Consider the following 22,304-nt stretch of genomic DNA (forward strand, 5'->3'; position numbering starts at 1 on the left):
TCTTCCCTGGTGGCCCAGATGGTACAGAATCCGCTTGTAATGTGGGAGACCTGGGTTCGATCCTTGGATAGGGGAGATCCCCTGGAGGAGGGCATGTTCCACCCACTCCAATATTCCTGCATGGAGAACCCCCATGGACAGAGGAGCCTGGCGGGCTACAGTCCATGGGGTCGTAAGGAGTCGGACACAACTGAGCAACTTCACTTTTACCTCTAAACTGGAGTCTCAACTGATGTCCTCTGCTGCCATCTGGAGATAACTAATGGAAACTCAGGATTGAAAACAGCCTGAAGTGATCATTAAAGCTAGGCTGTTTGAAACACTATGAAGGATGATAACCAGGGGTTTTAAAAGCTCAGCCAGGAGGATGTAGTTAGAACCTTGTTCTACTGTAACTGAAAATAACTCTGGATGAAAAAAGGCAACGTTTCTAAAAGTGATTTAAAAATTATGCTGTGCTAAATTTAGTGTGCTAACACAGTCCTGTATTAAACTTGTTTGTGATTTCCAAGATAAAACGTTTGTGGGCCTGACAAGAACTAGTTAGCCAAAGAAAATAGTTCAGTTGGTTGAAAGTGGAGAAAATAATTCCTGGTAGTCAAAGAGATACTCGTATTAATCCAAGGATATAGGAGTGAGGTGGCTCAGAGGTTAAAGCATCTGCCTGCAGTGCAGGAGACCTGGGTTTGATCCCTGGGTCAGGAAGATCCCCTGGAGAAGGAAATGGCAACCCACTCCAGTATTCTTGCCTGGAGAATCCCATGAACAGAGGAGCCTGGTGGGCTACAGTCCACGGGGTCACAAAGAGTCGGACACGACTGAGCGACTTCACTTCACTTCACTAGTGGTAACAAACACTAGATCCATCCTTATGGGAAAACTGCCACAGGTACCGCACAATTGCATTCATCGCACACGCTAGTAAAGCAATGCTCAAAATTGTCCAAGCCAGGCTTCAGCAATATGTGAACTGTGAACTTCCAGATGTTCAAGCTGGTTTTAGAAAAGGCAGAGGAACCAGAGATCAAATTGCCAACATCTGCTGGATCATGGAAAAACAAGAGCATTCCAGGAAAAACCTCTATTTCTGCTTTATTGACTATGCCAAAGCCTTTGACTGTGTGGATCATAATAAACTGTGGAAAATTCTGAAAGAGATGGGAATACCAGACCACTTAACCTGCCTCTTGAGAAACCTATATGCATGTCAGGAAGCAACAGTTAGAACTGGACATGGAACAACAGACGGGTTCCAAATAGGAAAAGGAGTACGTCAAGGCTGTATATTGTCCCCCTGCTTATTTAACTTCTATGCAGAAATACATCATGAGAAACACTGGGCTGGAAGAAGCACAGCTGGAGTCAAGATTTCTGGGAGAAATATCAATAACCTCAGATATGCAGATGACACCACCCTTATGGCAGAAAGTGAAGAGGAGCTAAAAAGCTTCTTGATGAAAGTGAAAGAGGAGAGCAAAAAAGTTGGCTTAAAGCTCAACATTCAGAAAACAAAGATCATGGCACCTGGTCCCATCACTTAATGGCAAATAGATGGGGAAACAGTGGAAACAGTGTCAGACTTTATTTTGGGGGGCTCCAAAATCACTGCAGATGGTGATTGCAGCCATGAAGTTAAAAGACGCTTACTCCTTGGAAGAAAAGTTATGACCAACCTAGATAGCATATTCAAAAGCAGAGACATTACTTTGCCAACAAAGGTCCGTCTAGTCAAGGCTATGGTTTTTCCTGTGGTCATGTATGGATGTGAGAGTTGGACTCTGAAGAAAGCTGAGCACCGAAGAATTGATGCTTTTGAACTGTGGTGTTGGAGAAGATTCTTGAGAGTCCCTTGGACTGCATGGAGATCCAACCAGTCCATCCTAAAGGAGGTCAGTCCTGGGTGTTCATTGGAAGGACTGATGCTGAAGCTGAAACTCCAGTACTTTGGCCACCTCATGCGAAGAGTTGACTCATGGGAAAAGACTCTGATGCTGGGAGGGATTTGGGGCAGGAGGAGGAGGGGACGACAGAGGATGAGATGGCTGGATGGCATCACCGACTCGATGGATATGAGTTTGAGTGAACTCTGGGAGTTGGTGATGGACAGGGAGGCCTGGCATGCTGTGATTCATGGGGTCGCAAAGAGTCAGACATGACTGAGCGACTGAACTGAACTGAACTGAAGCCTCTTTTGTACTGTTTTCTTAGAAGACCTGATAAAAGTAGAATGTCAGCTGTGTAATCAGGCTACATTAATTATCGTTTAAAATGACCCCATTTGAAAACTGCAGTTGGATTGAGAGGACTGTAGATGAATTATAAACACGTGGGGTATGTGTGTTCAGTTGCTTAGTCGTGTCTGACTTTTTTCAACTCCATAGACTGTACCCCACCGGGCTCGTCTGTCCATGGAATTTTCCAGGCAAGATTACTGGAGTGGGTTGCCAATTCCTTCGCCAGGGATAAATATGTGGTAGGCTCCCCCAGTTTTGTGGGTACTATAACTGAAAACAGGATGATCTAATTCTTAAAAATGGAACAATCTAGGATTCAGCTCAGTTTTAAACTGAATTCTTGCTATGGGCCAGGTACTGAAGATAAGGTCTGTGCCCTTGGAGAACTGCATACCAGAGGAGCGGCAGAATTTCCCAACAAATGACCAAAGGAGTAAAGAGAGGAGAAATGAGAGAAGGCCAAATTGAGGATAACTTCCTACAGGAGGGGAGATAGTTGACACTTAGCTGTGGATCACAGTACAAATTAGACTGTAGATAAGAGGAACTTGGCCATAAAATTACTATTTAAGAATAAATATTATTTAAGAATATGCATGAGATGGAAATTAAATGCTTGAAGAGACACCAAAAGTAAGATTTAAAACTGTATTATTTAAGCTTGTACAGAGTGCTTTCATTCACGTTTTATACTTAGAGATACTGAGAGAAACCTAAAGCAAGCCTAGGAGAGCCTGTAATTACCAGCATTTACCAATGGGAAATCTAGAAATTGAGAGGTTAGATGCCTTGCCTGAGGTTACACTAACAAAGTCAGCCTCAACATTGGAACACATTTTTCTGGATTTCTTGCCTATGAGGCTATCAACACACTCAGCATTTGTCCAAAGCTGAGCTCTGAAACACTGGTTCTGTAGAATGTTAGCAAATTTCTGTTTTATGGTGAAGTAAGTGTCGGACATGCAGAGTGAACAGAGTTAAACAGTTTATTACTGTGAGATTTCTCAGATGATGTTTTAGGTTGATGCAAAAGTAATTGTGGTTTTACATTGTTGAACATTTGATGTTGAAATATGTAAATAAATGTGGTTATGTTATACATCATTTTAATGCACATTTCTCACTTTATGTTTTTTTGCTAATGACTTATTATTTGCTGCTTGTTTTATATTTATTTTAGAGTAGGGAAATGATGTTAGACAAGATGCAAATTTGAGTGATTTTTTTATTCAAGTTCAAAATGGGTCGTAAAGCAGCAGAGACAGTTTGCAACTTCAGCAATGCATTTGGTCCAGGAACTGCTAACGAACATACAGTGCAGTGGTGGTTCAAGAAGTTTTGCAAAGGAGAGCCTTGAAGATGAGTGTAATGGCCAGCCATCAGAAGTTGACAACGACCAATTGAGAGCAATCATTGAAGCTGATCCTTTTAACAGCTACATGAGAAGTTGCAGAAGAATTCAATGACCATCTTACAGTCATTTGGCATTTAAAGCAAACTGGAAAGGTAAAAAAGCTCGATAAGTGGTTGAGTCATGAGCTGACCGCAAATCAAAATATTGTAATTTTGAGGTGTTGTCTTCTCTTATTCTATGCAACAACGAACCGTTTCTCAATCGGGTTGTGACGTGTGATGTAAAGTAGACTTTATATGACAGCCGGTGACAGCCAACTCAGTGGTTGGACTAAGAAGCTCCAAAACACTGCCCAAAGCCAAACTTGCACCAAAAAAAGGTCATGGTCACTGTTCATGGTCTGCTGCCAGTATGATCCACTACCGCTTTCTCAATCCTGGCAAAACCACTATAACTGAGAAGTAGACTCAGCAAATTGATGAGATGCACTGAAAACTGCAGCGCCTGCAGCCAGAACTGGTCGACAGAAAGGGCTCAGTTCTTCTCCATGACAATGCCTGACCAAGTGTCGCACAGTCAGTGCTTCAAAAGTTGAATGAGTTGCGCTATGTAGTCTTGCCTCATCTGCCATATTCATCTGCCATATTCACCTGCCCTCTCGCCAACTGACCACCACTTCTTCACGCATCTCAACAACATTTTGCAGGCAAAGCACTTCCACAACCAAAAAGAGGCAGAAGAGTTTACTGAATCCAGAAGTGTGGATTTTTATGCTGCAGTAATAGACAAACTTATTTCTCGTTGGCAAAAATGTTATTGTAATGGTTGCTATTTTGATTAACAAAAATGTCTTTGAGCCTAGTAATAATGATTGAAAATTCACAATCCAAAACTGCAATTACTTTTGTACCAACCTACTACAATGTGAATTTCTAAGTAGGTGATGTAGAATGTGACTTTTCCTAAACTATTTGATTACAGAATACTTTTCTCGTGGTCTGTCTCTGAGACTAATGAGGAACAGACTGGAAAATGCTGCACCAGCGTGGACTGATGTGAGCAAGAAGCTCAACATGTTCTGAGTGTGAGCAGAGAAACGTAAATTTGATGTAGAATAGTTATGACAAGATGACTCTGGAATAAATTATCTACTTGGGAGAACTTAACCATTAAGCAGAAAGAAGCTGGCACCCCTAAACTAGATCACTGCACATCCATAAATACCTCAGCAATGCTAAATCTGAATGAGTGTGTGTGTATGTATTTCATGATAGAGAATTCACATATAAATAAAGTTTAGAGATAGCAATTGGTATGAATTGTGTGGCCAAAAGAGCCTATTTGTTGCATTTGAACAGGACTGAGGAAAAAATTGCAGCTTGGAAGAAGGTATCATCAGAGACAACAGAAAAGATTGTGGTCCAGCACCTTTAGAAGCAGACTGGCAGCTCACAAGGGGAGTGAGGCAGTAGCGGCAAATTCACCTGTGGATTATATATGATACTTATATGATACTTATACTTATATATATGATACTTAGGATTATATATGATTCTGCTACTTGAATGAAAACGTCTAAAGAGCAGTGTTTTTGTTGTTGTTGTTTTTTTACTTTTTCCTTCACTGACCTAAGACCTACCCCAAGAGTCTAGAAAGGTGTCTGGCCCTGGCACCCATTCAGAGATCAGTAAGCAGTGAATAAATGAATAAAAGAAACTTAATTAATAAATTCCTGGTAGGAAGTCATAGCTTTGAGATTTCATGTACCTTACAGTGTAGGTATAATATGATTTACTGGAAGAAAACTAATAAGAGAAGTAGTAGTGCATACATCATCCTCTGAACTCTCATTGTTTTACTGAACAGGCTGATCATAGATCATCTGGCATTTTGGACAGTGTTTCTATAGCAAGGGACCAGACTAAATATATAAATATACTCTATGTGTTAATAGAGCAATCAGGGCAAGGAATGTCAACATTCTCTGACTCGAAAAGTAACTTTGTTAGAAAGGAAGAGCCTCGGGACTCCAGTGGCTGGCGTTAGTCTGTTTTGTTGAGCATTCTTGGACTTGTTGAGCCATCTCTATGCTAAGCCATCAAAAAGGGGAAGGAGCTATCCAGATTTTTTTAAAATATAAATTTATTTAATTGGAGGTTAATTACAATATTGTATTGGTTTTTGCCATACATGAACATGAATCCGCCACAGGTATACACTTGTTCCCCATCCTGAACCCCACTCCCTCTTCCCTCCCTGTACCATCCCTCTGGGTTGTCTCAGTGCACCAGCCCCAAGCATCCAGTATCATGCATCAAACTTGGACTGGCAATTCGTTTCATATATGATATTATACATGTTTCAATGCCATTCTCCCAAATCATCCCACCCTCTTCCTCTCCCACAGAGTCTAAAAGACTGTTCTATACATCTGTGTCTCTTTTGCTGTCTCACATACAGGGTTATTGTTACCGTCTTTCTAAATTCCATATATATGTGTTAGTATACTATATTGGTGTTTTTCTTTCTGGCTTACTTCACTCTCTATAATAGGCTCCAGTTTCATCCACCTCATTAGAACTGATTCAAATGTATTCTTTTTAATGGCTGAGTAATACTCCATTGTGTATATGTACCACGGCTTTCTTATCCATTCATCTGCTGATGGACATCTAGGTTGCTTCCATGTCCTGGCTATTATAAACAGTGCTGTGATGAACATTGGGGTACATGTGTCTCTTTCAGTTCTGGTTTCCTCGGTGTGTATGCCCAGCAGTGGGATTGCTGGGTCATAAGGCAGTTCTATTTCCAGTTTTTTAAGGAATCTCCACACTGTTCTCCATAGTGGCTCTACTAGTTTGCATTTCCACCAACAGTGTAAGAGGGTTCCCTTTTCTCCACGCCCTCTCCAGCATTTATTGCTTGTAGACTTTTGGATCGCAGCCATTCTGACTGGTGTGAAATGGTACCTCATTGTGGTTTTGATTTGCATTTCTCTGATAATGAGTGATGTTGAGCATCTTTTCATGTGTTTGTTAACCAGCTGTATGTCTTCTTTGGAGAAATGTCTGTTTAGTTCTTTGGCCCATTTTTTGATTGGGTCATTTATTTTTCTGGAATTGAGCTGCAGGAGTTGCTTGTATATTTTTGAGATTAGTTGTTTGTCAGTTGCTTCATTTGCTATTATTTTCTGCCATTCTGAAGGCTGTCTTTTCACCTTGCTTATTGTTTCCTTTGTTGTGCAGAAGCTTTTAATTTTAATTAGGTCCCATTTGTTTATTTTTGCTTTTATTTCCAATATTCTGGGAGGTGGGTCATAGAGGATCCTACTGTGATTTATATTAGAGAGTGTTTTGCCTATGTTCTCTTCTAAGAGTTTTATAGTTTCTGGTCTTACGTTTAGATCTTTAATCCATTTTGAGTTTATTTTTGTGTATGGTGTTAGAAAGTGTTCTAGTTTCATTCTTTTACAAGTGGTTGACCAGTTTTCCCAGCACCACTTGTTAAAGAGATTCTTTTCTCTGTTGTATATTCTTACCTCCTTTGTCAAAGATAAGGTGTCCATAGGTGTGTGGATTTATCTCTGGGCTTTCTGTTTTGTTCTATTGATCTATATTTCTGTCTTTGTGCCAGTACCATACTGTCTTCATGATTGTGGCTTTGTAATAGAGCCTGAAGTCAGGCAGGTTGATTCCTCCAGTTCCATTCTTCTTTCTCAAGATTGCTTTGGCTATTCAAGGTTTTTTGTATTTCCATACAAATTGTGAAATTATTTGTTCTAGCTCTGTGAAAAATACCATTGGTAGCTTGATAGGGATTGCATTGAATCTATAGATTACTTTTATACTCATTTTCACTATATTGATTCTTCCGATCCATGAACATGGTATATTTCTCCATCTATTAGTGTCCTCTTTGATTTCTTTCACCAGTGTTTTATAGTTTTCTAGGTCTTTAGTTTCTTTAGGTAGATATATTCCTAAGTATTTAATTCTTTTTGTTGCAATGGTGAATGGAATTGTTTCTTTAATTTCTCTTTCTATTTTCTCATTATTAGTGTATAGGAATGCAAGGGATTTCTGTGTGTTGATTTTATATCCTGCAACTTTACTATATTCATTGATTACTCATTCAAATATGAAGGAGAAATCAAAAGCTTTACAGACAAGCAAAAGCTAAGAGAATTCAGCACCACCAAACCAGCTCTCCAGCAAATGCTAAAGGATCTTCTCTAGACAGGAAACACAAAAAGGGTGTATAAACTCAAACCCAAAGCAATAAAGTAAATGGCAGCGGGATCATACTTATTAATAATTACCTTAAACGTAAATGGGTTGAATGCCTCAACCAAAAGACAAAGACTGGCTGAATGGATACAAAAACAAGACCCCTATATATGTTGTCTATAAGAGACCCACCTCAAAACAGGGGACACATACAGGCTGAAAGTGAAGGGCTGGAAAAAGATATTCCACGCAAATAGAGACCAAAAGAAAGCAGGAGTAGCAATACTCATATCAGATAAAATAGACTTTAAAACAAAGGCTGTGAAAAAAGAAGGACACTACATAATGATCAAAGGGTCAGTCCAAGAAGAAGATATAACAATTATAAATATATATGCATCCAACATAGGAGCACCACAATATGTAAGACAAATGCTAACAAGTATGAAAGGGGAAATTAACAATAACACAATAATAGTGGGAGACTTTAATGTCCTACTCACACCTATGGACAGATCAACTAAACAGAAAATCAACAAAGAAACGCAAACTTTAAATGATACATTAGACCAGTTAGACCTAATTGATATCTATAGGACATTTCACCCCAAAACAATGAATTTCATCTTTTTCTCAAGCACACATGGAACCTTCTCCAGGATAGATCATATCCTGGGCCATAAATCTAGCCTTGGTAAATTCAAAACAATTAAAATCATTCCAAGCATCTTTTCTGACCACAGTGCAGTAAGATTAGATCTCAATTACAGGAGACAAACTATTAAAAATTCCAACATATGGAGGCTGAACAACACGCTGCTGAATAACCAACAAATCACAGAAGAAATCAAAAAAGAAATCAAAATATGCATAGAAATGAATGAAAATGAAAAAACAACCCAAAACCTGTGGGATACTGTAAAAGCAGTGCTAAGGGGAAAGTTCAGCAATACAGGCATACCTCAAGAAACAAGAAAAAAGTCAAATAAATAACCTAACTCTACACTTAAAGCAACTAGAAAAGGAAGAAATGAAGAACCCCAGGGTTAGTAGAAGGAAAGAAATCTTAAAAATTAGGGCAGAAATAAATGCAAAGGAAATAAAAGAGACCATAGCAAAAATCAACAAAGCTAAAAGCTGGTTCTTTGAGAGGATAAATAAAACTGACAGACCATTAGCCAGACCATCAAGAAACACAGGGAGAAAAATAAAATCAATAAAATTAGAAATGAAAATGGAGAGATCACAACAGACAACACAGAAATACAAAGGATCATAAGAGACTACTATCAGCAATTATATGCTAATAAAGTGGACAACTTGGAAGAAATGGAAAAATTCTTAGAAAAGTACAACTTTCCAAAACTGAACCAGGGAGAAATAGAAAATCTTAACAGACCCATCACAAGCACGGAAATTGAAACTGTAATCAGAAATCTTCAGCAAACAAAAGCCCAGGTCCAGATTGCTTCACAGCTGAATTCTACCAAAAATTTATAGAATAGCTAACACCTATCCTACTCAAACTCTTCCAGAAAATTGCAGAGGAAGGGAAACTTCCAAACTCATTCTATGAAGCCACCATCACCCCAATACCAAAACCTGACAAAGATGCCACAAAAAAAGAAAACTACAGGCCAATATCACTGATGAACATAGATGCAAAAAATCCTTAACAAAATTCTAGCAATCAGAATCCAACAACACATTAAAAAGATCATACACCATGACCAAGTTGGCTTTATCCCAGGGATACAAGGATTCTTCAATATCCACAAATCAATCAATGTAATTCACCACATTAACAAATTGAAAAATAAAAGCCATATGATTATCTCAATAGATGCAGAGAAAGCCTTTGACAAAATTCAGCATCCATTTATGATAAAAACTCTTCAGAAAGCAGGAATAGAGGGAACATACCTCAACATAATAAAAGCTATATATGACAAACCCACAGCAAACATTATCCTCAATGGTGAAAAATTGAAAGCATTTCCCCTAAAGTCAGGAACAAGACACAGGTGCCCACTTTCACCACTACTATTCAACATAGTTTTGGAAGTTTTGGCCACAGCAATTAAAGCAGAAAAAGAAAGAAGAAGAATCCAAATTAGAAAAGAAGAAGTAAAACTCTCACTGTTTGCAGATGACACGATCCTCTACATAGAAAAAAGTTTCTTGTATAGCCAAACACCAAGGTTGGCCTCAGGGTACCATCCAGATTCTTATAGATTTCCTGGGCCGGTAGAAACTGGACCAAGCCACCTGGATTCTTGTTGAAACTCCATAAATGGAGCAGGATCTGAGAGCAGTTATCAGTGATCATGTCTCATAGTGAAGCCAGGTGTTTCACACCCGCATCTTAGATTGAGAGGTTCATCCTCAGGGAGTTGAAGTTCCAGATGAGGTGTGTGAGCTAACCAGACTAAGAGAACATATGACATCTAGACCTTCTTGTGGTGTCTGGGAAGCCTTCCATGACTCATGCTGGCACTAAAACTAAACACCCTTTCGCTGAATTTCTTGGCTTAGCCTTTGTTGGGCAAGCTGGCAGATTCCCCCTTCATGTCAAGTCTCAGAGGAGTCAGTGTAGCACTTGCTGGTGACTCTTTCTAGGGCATCATGAGCAAGAGGCTCGCGGGCCTATCCACACGTACCATTCGATTTCATGTTCCTGCTCTCCAGAAGATGGCGCATTTCCTCACGCGAGGATCACTGTTCTGGGGCACATCAACTGCATCTGTCTATGTGAATGCACAGGATGTCTGTTCATACATTCCAGGATCTGGAGCTCTGATTGAGATTCTTTTTCTCCACTGGGTACAAATTGTCATAGTAAAGGGATAGGTTAACTGTTGAGGCTATTTAGTATCTGAAGAGAGGGTTCAGTTGAGTTCAGTTGCTCAGTCGTGTCCAACTCTTTGCGACCCCATGAATCGCAGCACGCCAGGCCTCCCTGTCCATCACCAACTCCTGGAGTTCACTCAGATTCACGTCCATCAAGTCAGTGATGCCATCCAGCCATCTCATCCTCTGTCGTCCCCTCCTCCTCCTGCCCCCAATCCCTCCCAGCATCAAAGTCTTTTCCAATGAGTCAACTATTCGCATGAGGTGGCCAAAGTACCGGAGTTTCAGCTTTAGCATCATTCCTTCCAAAGAAATCCCAGAAGAGAGGGTTAAACAGATAAATTTTCTGCTAATTTTTTCAGACTAATCAGTGTTATTATTACCTTTGGATGGGATTCTGGAGGTTATTTGAAGCAGTCTCCCAAAAAAGACATAAATGAGGAAACTGAATTCCAGAAAAGATAGGTGTTGTATCTGGATCTACTGCTCTTTAGTGACTATACTGTGAAACAAAAATGTAATTTACTTCCCACTAAGTTATAAGTCTGATAGACTCGGAGCTGACAGATTAGATTACAGTAGCAACAGACCAATTTGAAGTTTTTAATAGGGTAGATTGTGTCTAACTAATAAAACTTTATCTTTGTGTTTCAGGACTAAAAACTGAAAGTTGTGTTGAGAACATGGGTAAGATATGTTTTAAAGTGTTATCTCTGTAATGGGAATTTTATCAGTGTTATTTCTCCCTGAATAGGTCAGAGCCACCCCACTATACTGTCACGCTGTCAGCCTTTGCTCTCTCAAGGCAGAGTTGTGCTGCCTCTCTTACCTTCTCAGGGGGAGGGTGCAGGGATCCACCTTAACCCTACCCCAGCTTTGCCTGTGGCTGTTCTCTCAAACACTGCATTTGCCTTGGGCATGCCAGGACTCTGCCAGCTCTGACCCTAGTCCATCACAGGAGCTTAAGGCTCCTGAAAACCCCTACATGACTCCTATGCACAGTTAGACTCATGTTCCTATGTTTTGGCATCTTGGGAAGTAATATTTGGGAGACTGAAGAAGGAATGGAGTGAATATGGCTCAGGGGGAAAGACACGGGGGGACAAAATGGCAACTTGGTCTGCTTTCTCAGAGGAAAATAGGAGAATATAACAAAAATAATCTTTCTTAGAGGACCATGGGAAAGATTTGGAAAGGTAAATAGAAATTCTAAGAATGTTCAGGAACAACATCATCAAATTAGACTCAACAGATTTTAACTGAAGTTGCCAGAAAATGCCTTGGGCTGGTACATACTTTGGATGGATCCTATTTGAAGATTTCTTTGTTTAAAAAGTTTGAAAAATAAGGGTCCATTTCTGCCTATCTTCCTGGCTAGTTTTTCTGTGGATTCTTCTTCACATAATTAAAATGAATCTGTAACCATTTGTTTCCAAGATTGAAATTTTATATTTCTCATATTGCCATATTTTGTGTCTTGAATGTAAGCCAACTCAAATCTTTATAATTAATAAGCATGTAAAAATAGACTGAACCTGACATTCACTTCTGAGTATAGTACTATGTAATGAAAGCATGTTTGTATTTTAGACTATTTTCAACCTGTCTACAACCCTGGTAAGTATGCTCTAATTTTTAAAAATAACCCATACATGGGTGTTTAATAGCTCTTTCCTGTTCAGCAAATTCAGTTCTTAGCTGAAGAAAAGGAGTTCTTTGCACCTATGAAGGAGTAACTTGGCAGGTTTGAAGTGGGGAAGATAATCTATTCTGGGGAAATTTACCTCCCTTCAAATGAGAGGGTGGGTTCTCTGGAGATCTGAACAATGTGGGAGTGAGGTTGGTGGGACCCAAAGAGCTAGGCACTCTTGACAGGTCCAAGGTCTCTTAATAGATAGAGCTCTATATTAAGTCATTGAGGTTAGCCTGTGTGACACCAGACATCCAGATGAAAGTATAAAAAGTTAGTGTTTTTGCCTTTCTTAAATAAGCTAGTGTTTGGCATCATTTGACTAAAACGTCTGGGTGTAGATGCGCCACTCCCCTCCCCCCCCGCCGCCCGCCCCGTCCCCCGCTAAGTTTCCACTTATGGTGATATGGCTCAGGTCACTTCTTTGTATCTAAGTTCCTTTATGACATGTTTGGCCCATGTGGCTACCGTGTGAAGAGAGAAAAGTTTCTAGTCGTTGCTTAAGTATGCAGGTTACTTGACGTTTGGAAAGTACTTCCTGTCCTTGAGTGAAGCATTTCAATGCATCTGAGGACTTGCTTAGTAACACTTCTTATTGGCTCAGGCAGCCACAGGTTTTACTGGTCCCTTCACAGGGACTTCAGCTACCTCTTCAAGACAGACGTTTTTCTGCCTTGTGGAGATTGCTAGAAGACTTGCTGTATGTAACAGTTTTTCTTGGTAGAAGGGGCCAGAGGACTGTTCCAGTCCTATTAGCCAACTGTGTTTAGTTTGTAGCTGACTCTTAAATTTAGTAGCATTAGTTTACTGGATATCAAGTGGATCTTTATGGCCATTTTACTTTAAAGTATTTGTGCTGTAACTGTGATAACTCCCAGTTACTTTGGTCTATTTTTGAAACTGATGAGTTTCTTTTTGTAACTTAGGTGAGGAAAACCAGAAGCTGGAAAACCCTGGTAAGACATTTTCATAAACTCTGGGAACTTACTTAGATTTGCAGGCCAACTTCCTTAGGGGTGGGAGCAGGTGGGCATAGAATGGTAAGGAAAAGTGGGAAGAAGGCAGAACCCACCTTTAGCTTATGAGTTTGATGTATCAGAGCCCCTCCTGAGCTCCAGGTGCCCTTCTTGATAAGGATGGTGCAGCAGCTCTCTGTCTGCTGCTGTCAATCTGTAGGGCATCCCAGTAGGACAGCTAGAGACGGCACATGTGGAATGAGTTCTAGAGAACCTATTATTTTTTGCTTTGTACTAGCTGTTACATGGATAGAGGAAGGTGTGATTAATTGTTTCACAAACTCTTGTAACCTAGGGTGTTCATCAGGGGCATAAAAATGACATTTTTTCCTAAATTAAAATGATTATATATATACATACACACACATATGTAAATATATGCCAAAATATATATATGTGTGTGTATATAATCATTTATATATATATATAGTTGCTATTAGCTGTATCCATTTGATATTTAGTAAATTCTAAAGTATGACTCATTCCCAAGTTTTTTGGTCTTTTTAAAAATAATATTCTTCAACGATCCTGGGACACAACCATGCTCATAAATTACTGGTGAGATTATAAATTCAAACTTCTCTGGAGGACAATTCCAATAATTTGTATCACTAGTCTTAAAAAATGTCCATACGTTTTAACCTAGCTGTAACACTTTTAGATATTTGTCCTAAGGAAATAAACATAAAAGTTTGTGTACAAAATATGTATAGACATGTTTGTACAGTGTTATAGTAGCAAAAACTTATAAATAAACTTAGTATCCAACAGTTGGACATTGTTAAATAATTTACATTCTTATTATGAAACACTAACCAATTTAAAAATCATGTTTTCAAAAAATATCTGAAGATATGTTGCTGTTGTTTAATCCCTGAGTTGTGTCCGACTCTTTGTCACTCCATGGACTGCAGCCCACCTCTGTCCATGGGATTTCTCAAGCAAGAATACGTGGAGTGGGTTGTCATTTCTTTTTTCAGGGGATCGAACTCATATCTCCTGCCTTAGTAGGCAGATTCTTTACCACTGTGCCACCAGAGAAGCCTAAAGATAAGAGAAAGTACTCACAATACAGTGACAGTAAAAATCACAGGATAAAAACAAACTCTATATTCAATACTGTGTAATGGCCTTAATGGGAAAATAATCTAAGAAAGAGTGGACATAGGTGTATGTATAACAGATTCACTTCACTGTACTTCTGAAGCTAATAAGTCAGTTATACTCCAATAAAAATTTTAAAAAAGGATAAAAACAGCATATGGAATATAATGTCAAATTTATTTTACAGTGTCGAACAAACTTCCATTTATAAGATAAATAAGTACAAGGAATATAATGTACAACATGATTATAGTTAACAGCTGTGTAGTGTATTTGAAAGTTGTTAAAAGAGTAGATCCTAAGAGTTCTTGTCACAAGGGAAAAAAAATTTCTTTTTTGGTATTTATATGAGATGCTGGATGTTAAACTTATTGTGGTAATCATGCCACAATGTATGTAACTCAGGCCATTATGTTGCACACCTTAAACTTATACAGTGTTTTATGTCAGTTATATCTCAGTAAAATTGATGAAAAAGTAATGAAAATGTATGTAGCATATACACATATACATATATTATAGCAAAGAGACAAGAAGGAAATGTACCAGTATTAAGAATGAATAGCTCTGATATCTGGAGAAGGAAATGGCAACCCACTCCAGTGTTCTTGCCTAGGGAATCCCAGGGACGGGGGAGGCTGGTGGGCTGCCGTCTATGGGGTTGCACAGAGTCAGACACGACTGAAGCAGCTAAGCAGCAGCAGCTCTGATATCTGGGATTATGAGTAATTTTTAATAAACTCCTATATTTTTCTAAATTATCTATAATTATATTACTTATATAATCAAGAAATTTTATTTAAAAAATTAATCATGACAAATATAGGTCAGAGTCTAAAAAATATAAATCAATAAGAGAGATTTCACTTTATCTAGAAAGTGCCTGGATCACTGGCCATAATTCTCTCTGTAAGTTAGGCACCAGTGTGCTAAATCTCCTTCGTTTTTACCGAAAACTCTTAAAACTTTGGGAATGGGTCATCTCTCACTTGTGAATAGTTATATAAGGTTAATTTTCAAGCTTACTGCATTTATCATTACATAGTTCCTATTCTCATCTTTAGAAGTGAAAAGCCAGGCATCCACTGTCTTTCCTGGTAAGTGATCTTTTATTTACTCTCTGAGACTAGCTGCAAGGTTAGAAGGAGATACGAGGACTCCTAGAATTAAGGACATTACTGGACATGTAGAGTTTGAGGAATAAGTTAAGCCACAACAGAGGAACTCTAGTTATTGAGAGCTGCTTATGTTCCATGTAATAATGTATTTAGCACTTTTATAATCATCACTTACTACAAACGTGCAAGGTGTTTCTTTTGCATAAATAAGGAACTGAAGGTCAGGGATTTATTAAGCCTGCCCAGTCAGAGATTAAGCCTGCCCAGTCAGAGAGCTAATAACTGTAATGACAATAGAACTAAACCAAGCAGAGTCTTAGACCCAGTACTGTTTCATTCAAAAGCTGGTGTACTCAGATTGCCTTATGAAGACAAGGTTGGCTAGATCGTGAAGTCCTTGAAGTCCCGCATCAGGAGTTTGGGCTTTGTCCAGTCTGAGAATGAAGAGCAATTAAAAGGAGTTTTTATTGTTACTGTTTCCCACCCCCACCCCCCGCTTTTTAAGTCTTGGAGATGGGGGCTGGTATACCCAAAAGGGAGTATTAACAACGCAAGATAGTTGATTAACATTAACCAGTATTCATTTCTGTCTTCAGGTACGAAAAGCCAGGAAGCCACCCAGATACCTGGTAAGACAGCTTTATTTACACTCTTGGTCCAAGTATGAGAAGAGAAGGATTCCTCTGGGTATTAAAGAGAATATTGTCATGAGACAACTAGTCATTAATATTTCCCTTACAGCCTCCTTCCTGCCTGTCTTTCTACAAAATTTTAGCTGGAGAAGAGAGTAGGAAAGTGCCTTTCCTCCCTAGTGTGTGTGCATTCTCAGAGCAGGACAGTTAGCTCTGTTGGGGGCAGGCAGAAGGCAGGCTGCTACAACCTGGATGCATGCAGTCCAGCCTTAGATTCCAAAGCTAAAGGTATTTAGTAGAAACTTCGACTTTATGCAAAAGCTGATTGTTAGCTTTGGCTGTTAATAAAAGCATCTCGGCACCTAGGATCTGCAGGTAACTAAGCATAGTATTCTCCTGGCACAGAGGCAGACTTAGTGAGGCACCATGACAGAAGGCTTTTCTGAGTCTGGCATAGATTTGCACAGTGAGGGTCCATGTAGCCAGAGCTTTGTAAGTAAAAGCCAGAAACTACAGTGCAGGTGGGCTCTCTGGTGCATGTATCACTTGAGTTCATGAGACAAGAAGGAGTTTGAAAATTGTACTTACTGGAACAATCTGCAAGTCACTGAAAATTTCTTTCTCATTTAGGAATGAAAATTCCAGAATCTTTTTCACTACCTGGTAAGCAATGTTAGGCATGCTGGAGAGGAGACTGCCAGTCTGGGAAGTATAGATATAATTGTCACCATTACATATGCAGGGAGGCTAAGTACTTTGCGCAAGATCACATGAGCGAAAGATTTAGGTTCTTATAACCAAATTGTTGTTCAGTCGCTAAGTCATGTCCTGCTCTTTGTGGCCCTGTGAACTACAGTGTGCCAGGCTGCTCTGTCCTTCACTCTTTCCCGGAGTTTGCTCAAACTCAACGTCCATCAAGTTGGTGATGCTGTCACCCCTTCTCCTCCTGCTCTTAATCTTTCCCAGCATCAGGGTCTTTTCCAGTGAGTTGGCTCCGTATCAGGTAGCCAGAGTATTGGAGCTTCAGCTTCAGCATCAGTCCTTCCAGTGAATGTTCAGAGTTGATTTCCTTTAGGATTGACTGGTTTGATTTCCTTGCAGTCCGTGGGAGTCTCAAGTGGGTAGCCATTCCCTTCTCCAGTGAATCTTTCTGGCCCAGGGACCGAACCCCAGTCTCCTGCATTACAGGCAGATTCTTTACTGTCTGAGCCACCAGGAAAGCTGCTATGACCAAGAACCAGTTTCTTAAAATGTATGGTTCCTCAAGTGTTTTTCCATTATATTTATCATGCATATTTAACCTACCTTTAAGATATAACCATGAAAACAAGTATATTAAAAAGTGTGAGGCTATTGCTGAACGCAAGGCTTGTGAGGGGCCTTGAGTATCTATGGCCGGAGAAACTGAACAGTGTAACTCCTGTCAAGTCAGAAGGACCTCAGAACTTATGCTGATAGGGGAGGAAAAAATATTAAAAGGCTCTCAAACTTAATTTTTATCTCTGAGACAAGGAGAAGACAAGGAAAAGGTTTAAAAAAAATAAAGACATGATCTAGTATTTTACCAGAGAACTACGGACATAACAAAACTTCTGTATGCCTAAGAATTGTCATCTTTCAAATGTGACTAACACACATATGTTGCCTTATGGAGATACCTGTAAGGCCTATGAAAACACAGAATCTCAGGGTGCAAGCCCCTATCCAGTGCTTATAAATCCTTTCTTTTGAATTCATAAGGTGTTTTGAAAATAATTTTTGGTAGGTTTTGTTATTACGGAATGATCATCTGTTAAGGAAATTAGATTTCTGGCATCTGCTAAATGGCATCCATCCACACAGCACTGAGCTTTGCTTAACATTGCTGCCTTTGGGTACTGCATGCTGTGGGCAGGAACCAGCCATTCAGTTCACTGTGACCCAGAGAGAGAGGTTCCAGCAACACTTTTATATTCACCCAGATTTGAATGATTGAACTTACTTGGCCACAGCTTTGAAGTGAACCTTTAATGACATTGATGGCACACTTTGTTTACATCTCTTCAGCTCGCTGGACCTGAGTTTGCATAGTACTCTCATTGGCACCTTACTTGGCACATTAGGTTTTGAAAGGCAGTTGCTTAGCAAGGTTTGGGGATGCACATGGTCTGTGTAGACAGACCCAACTTCATGAAGTCTCTCCTCTGCCATTTTCCTCTTGGTAACTTTGTATAAGTTATTTCACTTTTCTGGACCTCTGCTTCTGCATCTGTAAAACAAGGAAAGCTTCTGTCTTGCAGGACTAAAGTCCTAACTTAGGATTAAAGTCCTAATGAGATAAAGCACTGATAAAACAAATGGTGGGTTAAAATAGTAAATGGTAGTTGCCTTTATTATTATCTGAATAATAAATCTTTTTCTCATTTAGGAATAAAAACGTTACAACCGGATGAAAAACCTGGTAAATTCTTTTTATAAAATTCTTTTATGTATGTGGGGGTGGAGGCACCATGGGGTTCTGAGTCCTTTACTGTAATCGCTCACTGAGCTCCATCTTAAGGGGTCTGGACACTTGAGCTGTACAGCTTGACATCCAGTCTGCAAGCCACAGGGGAGGCGCTGAGGACTCCTTTCAGTGTGAGCAGTGGACTGCTCTTAGGGCTCCCTGGGTCAGGCAGAGACAAAGGCAGCTGACCTGAAGCTGGGGCAGTGGACCTCCATCTGCGCCTGTCCATTCCAGAAGGGGCAGGTTTCTCCAGGTGAGCAGGCTACTGAGGGAATCTGTAGTCACAGGAATGGCAGCATTGAGTAGGGGTATGTGAGCCCTGCACAGCGTGGGACATGCTTTCTGCCCTCCTTACTGCACTCTCCATGCCCTCCAGCAATAAGCCGCTCAGTTTTGCTAGGACTGTTTTGTATTGTGCCCTTTCTTAGAAAACTGTTATAGTGCAGGCTTTTTAAAAGGTGATGTCAAAACATTTACACAGAATCTCATATAATCCAATAAGAGAAGTACTGTCACCATTTCAGAGATGAAAACATGGAATATAGGGAAGTTAAGGAACCTGTAAAAGGCTAGAACGAGACAATCAAGACCCAAACTTCTCAAGTTTTGTTCATTTTCTGTTGCATGACACTTGTCTCCCAGCTGGATGTAGTTACAGAAAATACACCTCTAATCTGAGCTTCTAGAATTGGCATTTGGCTTCAGAGCCATCAAAATATGGCAATATTGCAATATTTTAACACACTCGGAGTTGGAATAGCATAGTAATTAAGAGCAGAGGCTTTGAAAGCAGGTATTGCTCCCATTGATTACCAAGCATAAAAGTTGTGATTTTATGCAACTTTTGGGGAAATCTGTATAATATGGATAACTCTACTACCTACTAGGGCTGTAAGAAGTAAAAGCGTTAATGTACGTTAAGTATTTTGTCAGTGTGTGACACAGTAAGCATTCAGTAAATGGTAGGTGCTATAGTTGCACTTGGGAATCTGAGGTTAATATGTAAAAAAGACTTTTCTATAAACAAGATTTTAACTTTTTAAAATGGAAACACACAAACATTGTAAAAAAATTTCAAAGCATGCAAATGAGTAAACTTAGACCCTCCCCCAATACCTGTAAGTCTATCCTGCCCTTTAGTCCCATACCCAGAGATAACCAAGTTTGCTTAATCATTGAATGAAATTTTTTTCTCTTTGGTGTACAATGCAATTAACTGAACCCCTGTTTCTATTTTAGAAGACAAAAGCCAAGATATCAACCAGCCTAGTAAGAAATATTTCTTTTCCTTAGTTGATAATGTCTGTTTCTGCAATATACAAAAACTGAGAAAGTTTTTTTAAAAAAAGACACCAATCTCGAGTTTAAAGCATCCTAACAGAATATGTCGCATCCAAATACTTGTATGTGCAAATGGTGGGGGCAACTTGATTTTGTTTCTTAAGCAGTGATTTTCAACTGTATATAGAGACTGCTTTTTCAAGCAATGGTTCTCAACTCTATCAACCCAGTTCTTTTAGAACAAATATTTTATAAAGGTATTCTGAAATAAAATTCTTAGATAAGACCCACTTGCACCCATAAAAAAAATCAAGTAATGTCCTAATGATATAACAAAATTATAAACATTTCAGTATGTAAATAAATGCCTAGATTATTCTACATAATGAAGTAGTCATACGATTGTATTTAATTACACAAATAAATTTGGATTTAAGAGAAACCTGGAAGCTATTCTATATAAGAAAAATGAAAGTGAAGAAATACTGTAGGCTTATTAGGTAGAAACTAATTAGATACTAAACTAATAATCTAAACTTATTATATAGAAACTAATGTTTCTTAAAACTATCCGAATATATTTTGCTTATATGTAAAACAGGTCCTGGATATAAATACATTTTTAATTTACATATATGTCTAGCAGTGCATTTGAAATTTATGTGGAGTGGGTCAGTTTTTCATTGTGCAAGACTGTCCACAGCATGGATACTGGTCTTCTACTTCTATACCCCACTGCTGTGATAATCAAAAAATATCCTGACAAGCTTGCAGACTGCCTTAGTAGGCCCTTGAGAACCACTGCTCTCTAGTAACAAACTAATGCGGGAGTGCATCTGCCTGTCCATTTTCCCATAACTGCATGTTTATGATTATGGCAAGCAAATACATTTATGATTTGAAGGTTTTATAATATTTCCACGGTTTCACTTATGAAATGTGAATGGTGAGCCCATCTGGGTATTTCCAGTCTTCCCTGGTAGTCTAAACCAGAACACAGTCAAAAGTCAGATGTCTGCATTAAGGGCAGTGTGAATCAGACCATCCCGGATGGCTGGACTCTACTGAACCTCTCTCTGCTAGTTCAGATGGAAGGGAAGTGGTTTTCTCCAGAGTAGTGTTTTATGTATAAAGGGAAAAGTTTTTTTTTTTTTTTTCTTTAAATCAGCTTGCAGGGCTTAGTGTTTTAAAAAATGCAGCTATATTCCATTGTATACTGGTAGAATATACATATGAAATATACCATTTTACTCAAAATAGGTAAGACACAGCATTAAATTTTATCTTTTATATACAGAAAATGAAATTTTTCAATTGCCAAGAAATCCTAGTGAACTTGAACAACGAAAAATTACTTTTGTCTACTTAAATACTAAAAAGGCTGTGGAAACCTGGATAAAACTTAGATCAACACACCTTGATGATATATATGAAAATATATCCCCCAGTTTGTAATGAACTGTATTTAAAGCTGTCCTGGTTAGAAGTACTTCATGTATGTTTCTAATCTAACTTGTCTGTTCATATATTCAGGAAATATGGTGTCAGTGGATGAAATGTGATACTCAAAATGACGTTGTGTCAGTGACTGTGTGTTCTCATTAACAGCTCCAGCTCCAGCAGTTCCAGTTCCAGGTCCCAAAAGCCATCCTTCTGCATCTTCTGGCAAAATGCTCCTTCCCCAGTGTGGGACATTCATCATTTTCATCAGTATAAATCTCGGTCGCTCTGTAGTCTGATACATTCTTTACTTGTACTTTACGTTGTACTTGAAATACAACTACAGGCATCCCACAGAAATCATCAAAAGGAATGATGTATTTTTCACTTGTTGGTCAACATTCAGTTGATAAAATGTGAATGTTATTCACTTAGCAATCTGGTAGTAAACCGAGATATCATAAAATTAGTTTTTTACTTATTTCTGTATTAATTTTATGATTGTAAAAAAACTGTATACTTTTAATTCAATAAAAGACCTTTAATTTCAGTAGAATTGCCAGATATTGAAAGGTTGTTGCTAAACCGCGAAAAGACACCGGGATTCTTGGCCTCCAGAGGAGAAGAATTCAATCTGGGGCCAGAAACAAGGCTTGATCGCTCAGAGCTTTTGTGTAATAAAGTTTTATTAAAGTATAAAGGAGATAGAGAAAGCTTCTGACATAGGCATCAGAAGGGGGCAGAAAGAGTACCCGCTTGCTAGTGTTAAATGGAGTTATATACTCTCCAGTGAATCAAAAGAATGTCTGGAGGTTGTAAAGACCTCACCAGACCTACTCCGATAATTTACATTTTAAGATAACAGGTTTAGTCA

General features: G+C 39.0%; 1 protein-coding gene across 1 annotated transcript in view; it reads left to right on the top strand.

Moving 5' to 3' along the window:
- The window catches only part of ART3 (ADP-ribosyltransferase 3 (inactive)), a 32,017-nt gene extending 10,288 nt beyond the window's left edge, over window positions 1-21,729 (top strand). The window contains exons 4-12 of the mRNA XM_068975342.1: window positions 11,319-11,351; window positions 12,255-12,281; window positions 13,281-13,310; window positions 15,539-15,571; window positions 16,189-16,221; window positions 16,855-16,887; window positions 18,632-18,664; window positions 19,949-19,978; window positions 21,599-21,729. Of these exons, the coding sequence (XP_068831443.1) occupies window positions 11,319-11,351; window positions 12,255-12,281; window positions 13,281-13,310; window positions 15,539-15,571; window positions 16,189-16,221; window positions 16,855-16,887; window positions 18,632-18,664; window positions 19,949-19,978; window positions 21,599-21,729 (383 nt within the window). The remainder of the gene's footprint in view (window positions 1-11,318; window positions 11,352-12,254; window positions 12,282-13,280; window positions 13,311-15,538; window positions 15,572-16,188; window positions 16,222-16,854; window positions 16,888-18,631; window positions 18,665-19,948; window positions 19,979-21,598) is intronic.
- The last annotated feature ends 575 nt before the right edge of the window (window positions 21,730-22,304 follow it).

Source organism: Capricornis sumatraensis, chromosome 7 (assembly GCF_032405125.1).
Source record: "Capricornis sumatraensis isolate serow.1 chromosome 7, serow.2, whole genome shotgun sequence".
In the NCBI taxonomy this organism is placed as follows: domain Eukaryota; kingdom Metazoa; phylum Chordata; class Mammalia; order Artiodactyla; family Bovidae; genus Capricornis; species Capricornis sumatraensis.